Source organism: Anolis sagrei, chromosome 4 (genome assembly GCF_037176765.1).
Source record: "Anolis sagrei isolate rAnoSag1 chromosome 4, rAnoSag1.mat, whole genome shotgun sequence".
NCBI lineage: Eukaryota > Metazoa > Chordata > Lepidosauria > Squamata > Dactyloidae > Anolis > Anolis sagrei.
In genome coordinates, this window is record NC_090024.1 from 123149751 (window position 1) to 123161927 (window position 12177).

The 12177-nt window shown below is 45.1% G+C and overlaps 1 protein-coding gene across 3 annotated transcripts in view; it reads right to left on the minus strand.

Annotated features, from left to right (window-relative positions):
* NPL (N-acetylneuraminate pyruvate lyase) overlaps window positions 1-12177 on the minus strand; it is a 45495-nt gene that overhangs the window by 17605 nt on the left and 15713 nt on the right. For all 3 annotated transcript variants that reach the window (XM_060774482.2, XM_060774481.2, XM_060774483.2), the window contains exons 4-8: window positions 10861-10948; window positions 8528-8585; window positions 6965-7040; window positions 2045-2137; window positions 289-437 (exon numbers count right to left, since the gene is read on the minus strand). In XM_060774482.2, the coding sequence (XP_060630465.2) occupies window positions 289-437; window positions 2045-2137; window positions 6965-7040; window positions 8528-8585; window positions 10861-10948 (464 nt within the window). The remainder of the gene's footprint in view (window positions 1-288; window positions 438-2044; window positions 2138-6964; window positions 7041-8527; window positions 8586-10860; window positions 10949-12177) is intronic.

The window sequence follows — 12177 nt, forward strand, 5'->3', positions numbered from 1 at the left end:
AAAAGCACAATCAAAACACTCCTGAGAGATGGTCATTCAGACTCTTCTTAATAATAATAATAATAATAATAATAATAATAGTAATAATAGTAATAGAATCCTAGGGACACAAGAGATCTCCAAGGGTCATCCATTCTAACCTCCTTCTGCCATAAGGGAAAAGCACAATCACAAACTGGTGAAACTTTATGTTCCACTAGGACCAAATACGATCTTGATGACAGCCTGTAGGTTTCAGGTATTCCTCCCCGCTTTTACGGCATAATCACTTGCAAAGAAAGGGCTTACCTCATCCACACCATAGAGAAGAGCGAACTGGCCTTTATCGTTTTTCTTTGTACACCGTCCAAAATCCAAGAGGTCTGTGGAACTGAACTTCACTCCCGCAAAGCTGGGAATCTGCTGTATCATCCCATCTAGCAGCTCTTCAACACAAACTGCATGGAAAGGTCACAACAACAAAAAACTAGATCTCCTTAGGGAAGGTACATGTATTATTGCTCACAACATTATGGCATAAGAGATGGCAGTTCTATTCTGCAAGACCTGGGAAAATACCAGGAAGTCAAGTTGTGGAAGGCACATAATAATAATAATTATCATCATCATCATCATCTTTGTATTGTCGAAGGCTTTCATGGCCGGAATCACTAGGTTGTTGTAGGTTTTTCCAGGCAATATGGCCATGTTCTGGAGGCCTTTTTCTCCTGACATTTTGCCTGCATCTATGGAAAGCATCCTCAGAGGTAGTGAGGTCTGTTGGAAGTAGGAAAATGGGTTTATATATCTGTGGAATGACCAGGGTGGGACAAAGGACTCTTGTCTGCTGGAGCCAGGTGTGAATGTTTCAACTGACCACCTTGATTAGCATTTAATGGCTTGGAAGTGCCTGGGGCAATCTTTTGTTGAGAGTGATTTGATGTGCCTGATTGTTTACTCTCTGTTGTTTTGCTGTTGTTTTTGAGTTTTTTTAATACTGGTAGCCAGATGTTGTTCATTTTCATGGCTTCCTCCTTTCTGTTGAAATTGTCCACATGCCCATGTACTTCAATGGCCTCTCTGTGTAGTCCGACATGGCGGCCGTGAGAGTGGTCCAGCACCTCCGCACTCCCAAACAATATGCTGTGTCCAGGTTGGTCCACCAGGTGCTCCACTATGGCTGATCTCCCTGGTTGAACAAAATCTGGCTACCAGTATTAAAAAACTCAAAAATTACAACAGCAAAACAACAGAGAGTAAACAATCAGGCACATCAAATCACTCTCAACAAAAGATTCCCCCCAGGCACTTCCAAGCCATTAAATGCTAATAATTTTAGACTGTAAGTTGCTTGGAGCACCTTGGTGGAGAGCGACTAATTAAGAAATAAAGTGAAGTGAAGTGAAATGCTAATCAAGGTGGTTAGTTGAAACTAACCACCATGCTAATCAAGGTGGTTAGTTGAAACTTCACACCTAGCTCCAGCAGACAAAAGTCCTTTGTCTCACCCTGGTCATTCCACAGATATATAAATCCATTTTCCTACTTCCAACAGACCTCACTACCTCTGAGGATGCTTGCCATAAAAAATGCCTTCAGAACATGGCCATATAGCCCGGAAAAACCTACAACAACCCAAAAAATGTAATGTTAGTTTGTGGGATGAACAGAACTCAAAAGTCACTGGACACATTGACACCAAATTTGGACACACTATACCTCTCAGGCCAACAAGTAACTATCACCCATAAAAACACAAAAACACAGCAGAAGAGAATTAAAAAGCAATATATATATATATATATATATATATATATATATACACACATACATTACAATGCATGCGCAAAACCACACACACACACACACATATACACACACATATACAGAAATACACACACACACATATATACACACACAAAACACATATACACAGACTGGGTCACAGCAATGCGTGGCAGGGAATGGCTAGTAAACAAATATAAATGTAATAAACAGATTTGAAAAGTCTGGTTTTGGTACATCTCTGAGACAAACTAGAATAATCTGAATGAGCAGCACTTACTGTTTATTCCAGTCAAGTGAGGGATGTGGTAATAATAGAATGGGATATCAGGAGCTTCAGCTGCAATATCCCGCAGGAAGGCAACCAGGGCATCTAAAAGAGAAAAGACAAAGAAAACACTTAAATTGAATGCCCAGGCAGTTTTGAAGAACAGGCAGAGAGGAAGAAGCAGGCCCAATTCAGTCTGCAAACACTAGGATCTCATTTGCCCCACTCTTACTTAGCAGTTATTATTATTATTATTATTAACTTTATTTGTACCCCGCTAGCATCTCCCGGAGGATTCGATGCGGCTTACACAGGCCGAAGCCACAAAACACAATACAATAGAGAACATAGCATCACAATAACAAAGCAAATCAACAATAAGCAAAATAACATAGCACCACAATAGCTAAGCAAATCAAACAGTAAACAAAATAACGACAATGGCAGTACATCAAAACATTATTAAAAACTGGTTCGGCCGGCGCACTGGGGTACAAGGGTTAAAAGTGCTGAAATGGCAGGAGGCACGTAGGGTAAAAAGTGCGGTGTGCAACGACAATTAGTTATGCTAAGGTGCTACTAGGTCTTGAGATGGGGATTCCTAGTCTGAGAAGGCACAACGGAACAGCCAAGTTTTTAAATTCCTTCTGAAAACGGCTAGAGTGGGGGCCTGTCTGAGATCTTTTGGGAGGGCGTTCCAGAGTCGGGGGGCCGCCACAGAAAAGGCCCTGTCCCGTGTCTCCACCAAGCGCGCTTGCGACGTGGGTGGGATCACGAGCAGGGCCTCTCCAGATGACCGTAGCGAGCGTGTGGGTTCGTAGATGGTGATGCGGTCACGCAGGTAGGGTGGTCCCAAACCGTTTAGGGCTTTGTAGGTAAGCACCTGCACCTTGAATTGGGCTCGGAAAATAAATGGCAGCCAATGGAGCTCCTTAAACAGAGGGGTAGACCTCTCTTGATAATGAGCCCCAGTTAGCATCCTGGCTGCTGCCCGCTGGACCAATTGAAGTTTCCGAGCCGTCTTCAAGGGCAGCCCCACGTAGAGCGCATTGCAGTAATCCATTCTAGAGGTGACCAAGGCATGGACCACCCCAGCCAGATCAGCCTTCACGAGGTATGGTCGCAGTTGGCGCACAAGTCTCAGTTGCGCAAAGGCCCTCCCGGATACCGCCGACACCTGAGCCTCAAGTGTAAGCAAAGAATCCAAGAGGACGCCCAAACTGCGGACCTGTGGCTTCAGGGGGAGTGTAACCCCGTCCAACACAGGTGACCACCCTATACCCCGATCCGGTTTACGATCGACCAGGAGGACCTCTGTCTTGTCGGGATTGATCTTCAGCTTGTTCCTCCTCATCCAGATAGACACAGCGGCCAGGCACTCGTCTAGCACCCGAGAAGCCTCCTTGGAATTAGGTGGAAAAGAGTAGTAGAGTTGTGTGTCATCCGCGTAGAGATGGCACCCAACTCCAAAACTCCGGATGACCTCTCCCAGGGGTTTCATGTAGATGTTAAAAAGCATGGGCGACAAAATAGAGCCTTGCGGGACCCCACAGGTCAAAGGCCAGGGGTCAGAGCAGGCGTCCCCCAGCTTCACCATCTGAGTTCGTTCCCTCCAGGAAGGACTGGAGCCACGACAGAACCGTGCCCCCAAGGCCCATCCCGGAGAGACGACCCAGAAGGATACCATGATCGATGGTATCGAAAGCCGCTGAGATGTCCAAGAGAACCAGCAGAGTCACACTCCCCCTGTCTAGCTCTCTGCGGAGGTCATCCACCAAGGCGACCAAGGCTGTCTCAGTGCCATGACCAGGCCTGAAACCAGACTGTGACTGATCTAGGTAGTTGGTATCGTCTAGGAAACCCTGGAGCTGAGAGGCGACCACCCTCTCCAGCACCTTACCCAAAAAGGGGAGGTTGGAGATCGGCCTGTAGTTATTCAGCACCGTGGAGTCAAGGGAAGCTTTTTTGATAAGATGGAAAAATTCCTTGCTCCAACGATGCATTGACAATCAGTACAAACCAGTCAAGCAACCCCCCTCTGGCTGATTTAATGAGCCAGGATGGGCATGGGTCTAGAGATGAGGTGGTCGCTCTCACAGCCCCAAGAATCTCCTCCACGGTTTCAGGAAGAACATGCCTAAAAGAATCCCACAAAATTGGACAAGCAGGTACCTCCGTCACCTCTTCAGGCACTGCGATGGAATTGGAGTCGAGCTCGAGGCGTATCTGGGCGACTTTATCTGCAAAATGGTGTGCGAAATTGCGACACCGAGCTGCGGGGTCGTCAGGGACCTCCTCCACCACAGGTGGGTGGAGGAGTTCTCCCACGACCCGAAACAGCTCCGATGATCTATTTGCTGCAGATGCTATACGAGCGGTCGTGAATGACTTCCTGGCCGCCCGTGTGGCCACGGAGTATGCCTTAAGAGAGGCTCTAGCCCGTGTTCGATCAGATACATCTCGAGATTTCCTCCATTTGCGCTCTAGCCCCCTCTCGTGTGCTTCATCACAGCCTGTCACGACGCAACGAGATGGGGCGTTCGGGTGCGATCATATCTAACGCCCTGGCCATCTCCCCGTTATAGAGAGTTACCAAGGCGTCGATAGAATCGCCAGGCTCCAAGGCAGGAAGAACCCTAAGATTCCTCAGGAATCCATCCGGATCCATCAGTCTCCTAGGGCGGACCATCTTAATTTGTCCTCCACCCCTGCGGAGGTTTAGGGTCGCAGTAAGTCTAAATGTGATCAGATGATGGTCAGACCATGACACTGGAAGGATGTTTTGATCTTCCACTCTGATCAATTCGTTGTCCGCCACAAAGACAAGGTCGAGAGTATGTCCAGCTTGATGCGTGGGGCCGGATATTATCTGTGACAGTCCTATGGCCATCATGGTGGCCATAAAGTCCTGAGCTGCGCCAGATAAAGTGGTCTCGGCGTGGATGTTAAAGTCTCCCAGCACCACCAGGCGCTGGGAGAGCAAGGCCGAATTAGAGACCACCTCCGCTAGCTCAGACAGGGAAACTGCTGGATCTCGGGGTGGGCGATATACCAACAGGAACCCCACACTGTCACGGCTCCCCACCTTCAAGTGGACACATTCAAACCCAGAAGCTTGCGGGACAACGCATCTGGTCACGGCGATGGATTGCCGGAAGACCACTGCGACCCCTCCTCCCCGCCCCCCTTGTCTGGCCTGCTGATGCACTCCGAAACCAGGTGGACACAACTGGGTGAGATTTACTCCCCCCAGCTCATCCAACCAGGTCTCGGTGATGCATGCCAGATCCGCCCTCTCATCCGTGATCAAGTCCTGGATGGCCGCGGTCTTACCATTAATGGATCTGGCATTAATCAGCAGGACCTTGAGGCCAAGGGGGCTGCCATGGAGCCTACCACTACCTACCTTCTCCAGGGTCGCAAGAACTCTGTTGCGCTTCTCCCTGGGATGTTGGTGACCCGCTATTCTCCTCCCCCACACGACTTGGATGGCACCCCCTTCCTCTGGAGCCCTCCCCCCCCCTACATGGGCAGGATCTATGACTAGTCAGCTCTCAGAGGAAGATGTCGGGCTGGGGAATAATCTCCCTTGGGCGTTAGGTAAGGATGTTTCTGATGATGAGGTAGATAGTGAAACATCCAGGGAGCTGAGTGGGCTGAATAAGGGGAGTGTTCTCGAGCGAAGGAGTGTGGCTGGTTGAGCGGGGGCGACCGGGGCAGATGGGGTCTCAAAATGGTATAAACCAGGAGGGGGAGAGGGGGAGGCCCTAACCGGGGAGCTAATTGTGGAATTCACACGAGGACCTGATGGTGTATGGCGAGAAGGAACCCCGGAGGCAAATAAGGGGCGTATCTGGGGGTCCACAACTACCCTCCTAATGGTAATGCCCCATTTCTTTAAGACAGAGCGCTTTGCCATAAGCTCTCCGAGCCATGAATTGTCTTCTGGTGTTATTTGAAGACGGGAGGAACGGTCAGATGATTGGTAGTCCCTCCATAACCACACTATGGCTTCTAGTCTTATATCCTGTTGTCTTTTACCCAGGATTTGGGCCAAGGAATTACAAACTGCCCTCTTAGAGGTCCATCTGCCTCTGTTTATCAATTGGTCAGCAATGTCCACCGCGAACATGTCAGTTTGTAGATGATGATCCTGAGTGTAGGCTGCGGTTGGCTGAACCAAAAGATCTGTTGTTATATTATTGATCGTCCTCTGAGCGGCCATCATAGACCGCTGCCACTCCACAATGTTCTTAATCCTATGACTGCCCAAAGATTCTCTCCTTCCCTCAGTCGACTCATCATTCAATCCTCGTTCAGCCCCCATGAATTAAGAACTATGACTTCTTTCTCTTAGCAGTTAAAGAAGGCATGTAAATTGAGAAAACACTTGCCAAAATATTGGTTTTGCACTAATTAGGAAAAGCTTGTTGCTACTAAGGGTTTGCAACGTACTTTTCCTAAGTTTGGGAAAGGATCAGGGCTGTTTCTATTGCAGCTGACACAGTTAAATGATGGGTCAATTGAGTGTATTATTATCTCATATATATATAAAAAAATTGTTTTGTCAGGAGCGACCTGAGAAACTGCAAGTCGCTTCTGGTGTGAGAGAATTGGCCGTCTGCAAGGACGTTGCCCAGGGGATGCCAGATGATTTGATGTTTTAACAACCTTGTGGGAGGCTTCTCTCATGTCCCCGCATGAGGAGCTGGAGCTGATAGAGGAAACTCATCTGCCTCTTCCCGGATTCGAATCTGCGAACCTTCAGTCCTGCCGACACAGGGTGTGTTTGAGTATTGCATTCTATGTTTTGCTTGAGGGCTTGTTCTGAGCTGAAAAAAACTTTTTTTTTGGTGCCGGGATCAGTTTTGCAAGTGTCCTGAAGATAAAGTTTGTTGACGGCAATTCAGTGGAACTAGGTGGGCTACTAACCTTTATTCACCTGTTTGAAGAAGGAAGGAGCAATAACTGCTATGCCATCTGCTCCTATTTCTGCTGCATGTCTGGCCTGTAAAGGGAGAAATAGAAGGAAAGGAAGGCTCACATTTATATTGCTAAAAATCCTTATCATGATGATGCTCCAGAAAAAGAAACGGATAAAATGGCAACAACCATATCTTTATGGACATAGGCATAAACTGAATAATACAGAATGCTTATCGAGTCTTAGATGTTTTATCTAGAATCATAGAATTGGAAGAGACCTCATGGGCCATTCAGTCCAACCCCCTGCCAAGAAGCAGGAAAATTGCATTCAAAGCACCCCTGACAGATGGCCATCCAGCATCTGTTTAAAAGAAGGAGCCTCCACCACATTCCAGGGTAGAGAGTTCCATTGCTGAACGGCTCTCACAGTCAGGAAGTTCTTCCTCATGTTCAGATGGAATCTCCTTTCTTGTAGTTTGAAGCCATTGTTCCGCATCCTAGTACACACTAACTATTCAACCATTTCTTATGTTTAGATGGCATAAAATTAACAATCACCAAAGTGCTGCCCATTTATTTTTGGTTGTATTCTGCCACTCAATCTGTGTATTTACAAACCAGTAAAGAGCACAAGTGTACAGTATAACCTTCCCAAAGGATGTCCTAAAGTTCAGGAAGGATACGAGACTGAAAGAACATAACTAGGGAAAATCGTAGCATGTGGACCATCCTTGCCTAGACCACAGCTTGTAAATATCACTTTTAAGGTCTATAACTCCCAGAATCTGAAGAATTCTATAATCTGTAGTGTAAACAAATTAATATATTTCCAAAACCTGTATTACAGGGCCTTCTCTGTGGTTGCCCTCCGACTCTGGAACACCCTCCCCAAAGACATTAGACTAGCATCCACGTTGGCAGTCTTTAGGAAGAATCTGAAGACCTGGCTATTCCGATGTGCCTTTCTGGAATAGGATAATCTCCAGCACTACGTCCCAGAAGCACTTTATTAAAGTTTAAGACTCTCTGCACATTGCACTTGCCCGGAAATCCAACATACCACCTGCCACACCCAGCACTTTTTAACCTGTACCCATCACTGGCCCGGCCCTGGTTTTATTGCATAATGATATAATGTTTTGTTATTGCTTATGTTTTTAATATGCTTTAAATTGTATTGTTATCGTTTTGTTGTTGTTGTGTTGAGGCCTTGGCCTTTGTAAGCCGCATCGAGTCCTGAGGGAGATGCTAGCGGGGTACAAATAAAGTTTAATAATAATAATAATAATACCCCGAGGATTCAGGCTCTTTCCATTTGGCTCCCCTGCATTTACAGAGAGGCCTCAAGGCAGACTTTTGGTGTTATTTTTTTAAAAACTGAATATGTGGTACTAGATATTGAGATTAATTTGGAAATAATTGGGATGAAGTGGCATACTAGGACTGTACCACTTATTCCCCTTAAACGCGACCTTTCAGTGGCCAGATAAGTTGTCTCCAGATGAATCAGTATTCTCCTCTGCAAACATAAAAGGTGTCCCAAGGAAGAAAACAAACAAGCTGACTCACCAGTCCCTTTGCTTCTGGTAAACTTAGTGCTCCAACATGAACTATCACATGATCAAGCCTGCAGAAAAAGAAAAGGAATTATGCTTTTGATTGACAGATGGTAGAAATCATGACAGAAAGAAAGGAATAATGTAGGAAAAAGTCAGACCATGTTTACACAAAGGATCACTTTGTGAACAAAGCTAATGAACAGATTAATGAACAAGCCAGATGTTAACAGCAATTCTAGGAAGGGGTTTTTTTGTTTGCAGACTTCCACTACACAGAAGGTTATAGGAACTTCAGACAATACCATCCTCTGCTTTTAGTCAATGATGATGATGATTGTACAGGAGTTGATTATAAATTGTATGATTTTAACTGTGTTTGTGTTTAGATTGGCTGCAGTAATGCTGGAACGGCCTAAGTCAGAGGAGTCCTCCATGTGTGTTGCCATGGAGACCGATGCAGGAGAGAGGGAAATGGGAGGAGCTTAGAGGGGAGAGTTTGAAAAAACGACAGTTAAAAATCAGTTAGGGTTTAGGTTTAGAGGTGTGAGCAGTCCGGGTTTAGGTTCAGGGGAGTCAGGAGTTAGGGTCAGAGGAGTGAGGAGTTAGGAGTTGGGAGAGAAGGAAAGAAAAGGTGGCGGAGTGACTTGTGAAGCAAAACCTTGAGGCTTTGAAAAGCTGGGTTTGGCTATTGGAAGTTTCACAGGCTAGTGCAGCCGAATGATGAAACATAGCTGGTATTATTTAGTCTAAGGAGAGGCTAAAGAATAGGTTACTTAGTATTTGATCTAGGGAGGATCAACTAAGGGAAACATCCCTGTATTGAAACTTTGTCTGAAACAAGTGCTCTACGTCAGAAAGATACTGTGTTACTTGAAAGAATGAACTGTTAAAGTTACAAGTATTATTCCAAGTGCAACAAGGAAAAGTTACATCTTGCAACCACACGCTGTGTACTTAATAAAATTGTTAACTTTTATTTGAAGATCACCTCAGTTCCGTCTATTCTGGGTATAAAGTGCCATTTCTCACAATATTACAACTTACCTCACGTGGTGGCAGAAACGCAGGGAAAAGTAACCAAATAAATCTACATTCTTCTCTCCAGTCACGCTACAGTATATACAGTGTAATTGCTATTAAGTTATTACTTTCTTAATAAAGGAGGAGGTGCAATTGAACAGCCTCCCTTCCAACTTGATGGTAAATTTGGTTCCTAATCGGCAACCTACATTGCAAATCGGCCAGTTCTTTTTAAAATTGGGAACTGGGGTAAAATCTCCTGAATACTAGTTCCTTTCAAATTGGTGGCAACAATAAATCATCCTGCTCCCTTGCTTCTTTTCAATGATGATAATGATAATAATACTTTATTTGTAGAGCACCCTATCTCCCTGAAGGGACTCAAGCTAGGAGGCCAAATGCAAAATAGCACAAAGACCCAGGAGGAGAGATGACAGGAGCCATGGAGTGTCATGACCAACTTCTATATACGCCTGGAATATTGTGTCCAGTTCTGGGCATCACATTTGAAGAGAGATATTGACAAGCTGGAATGTGTCCAGAGGAGGGTGACTAAAATGATCAAGGGTCTGGAGAACAAGTCCTATGAGGAGCAGCTTAAGAAGCTGGGCATGTTTAGCCTGAAGAAGCGAAGGCAGAGAGGAGACATGATAGCCATGTATAAATATGTGAGAGGAAGTCATAGGGAGGAGGGAACGAACTTGTTTTCTGCTGCCCTGGAGACTAAGACGTGAAACAATGGCTTCAAACTATAAGAAAGGAGATTCCATCTGAACATTAGGAAGAGCTTCCTGACTGTGCGAACCGTTCAGCAGTGGAAGTCTCTGCCCTGAAATGTGGTAGAGGCTCCTTCTTTGGAAGCTTTTAAACAGAGACTGGATGGCCATCTGTTGGTGCTTTGAATGCAATTTTCCTGCTTCTTGGCTGGGGGTTGGACTGGATGGCCCATGAGGTCTCTTCCAACTCTATGATTTTATTCTATATCTTCATAAATCTCTCTTCTGCACAAGAGCCCTGTCTTCTTTTGACTGACTATGCTACTAAGAATCCTCTCTTTCCTACTAAGGAGTTTATATTCCCTCTCACCATGGAAATTTTTAAAACAGAAAACAGAAACAGACAACAGTTGCATAACCTCTTATTGAGTAAGAAATTATCCATTTGGAAACGGCCTAACTTACATGCAAACTTTCAGTTCTTTATTTTTTAAAAAGCAAGGGAGGGGGGGACTGAAAAGACCGATTGCACAATGTGTTTGCTTAGACAGGCCATTCTATTTCTTATTTTGCATAAGACAGCAATTATTTTCTCTGAGTTACTCACTTATCTTTGCCCCTGGTCACCCATTCCTCCGCCAGCTGCTTCCTCTCCTGGATGCTCAGGGACAGGCCTTCCCCCGTGGTCCCGTTCACTGTTTCCAAAGTTGTAAAAAAAGGATTTTACATGCTCAGAAAGGATGGAATATATCTTTCTGCAGTTCAGATAAAGCCCTTCCTCACATCCTATTGCTTACCAAGGCACATAACAGAACTATTTTCATTTGTGAAACATGCTTGTGAAAAGTCTGTTTGGCAACTTCCTTTGAGATTATTTCAGAGTTTTTTTCCCAGTAGCTGGACATTTATTAGTAAGTAGCAGCTGGGATCTGGGATATGTTCATTTTTGTCAAGCCACTTTGTAATTTAGGTGTTTGTATTGTTGTAGTGTTTGCTTAACTATATAGGAAACAAAATGGAAAAATGAATTAACAAAGTACGAGGGGTATTTTTTAAGTAAGGTCCGTTTTGTTGTAGACACTAGTAGTTCGCACGCATACCACAACGAGCGCGTGCGTCGTGTACCGGCATGCCTCGGGAACAACTGTGCTCAGTTTCCGCTCTGTAGCTAACCTGTACGGTTCTGTTCTGTGCTTTAAAAATGTTTAAGACTATCAACTCACCCGCCGCATGTGAGGTTCGCTCAGTTATACGGTTTTTGTCAGCAAGGAACCTGCCTGCTGCAGAAATTCATCGACAGATTTGTGAAGTGTACGGTGATACTGTTATGAGTGAAAGCAAAGTGCGTAAGTGGGTACGACAATTCAAAGATGGCCGTGACAACGTCCATGATGAGGACCGCTCCAGTCGCCCTTTTTTGATTACAGACGATTTGGTTATCGGAGCAGGCGGCAAGTTTTTATGAAGAGGGTATTTTAAAATTGGTTCAGAGGTATGATAAGTGTTTGAACAAACTTGGCAACTATGTCGAAAAATAGAGTGAAGTATGTACTTTCTGAAAATAAATTTACTTTTTTGAAATAAACTTTCGTTGTGTACTTATGCTCAAACGGACCTTACTTAAAAAATACCCCTCGTATTTCAGCTACATCAGTGGTTCACATTTGGTCCTTCAAATACTTTGGACTTCAAGTCCCAGAAATCCCAGATAACTTACCAACTGTTAGGAATTGTGGGAGCTGGAATCCAAAACACCTGGAGGACCAAAAGTTGAAAACCACGGATTATACTAACAGCTTAACATCTTAGGGACATAAACATAAGGGACATAACATCTTAGGGACATAAGACAGAGGTCCTCCTGGTCAGTTGCAAGGCCGAACAGGGTATAGGGTCACAACCTGTGCTGGATGGAGTTACACTC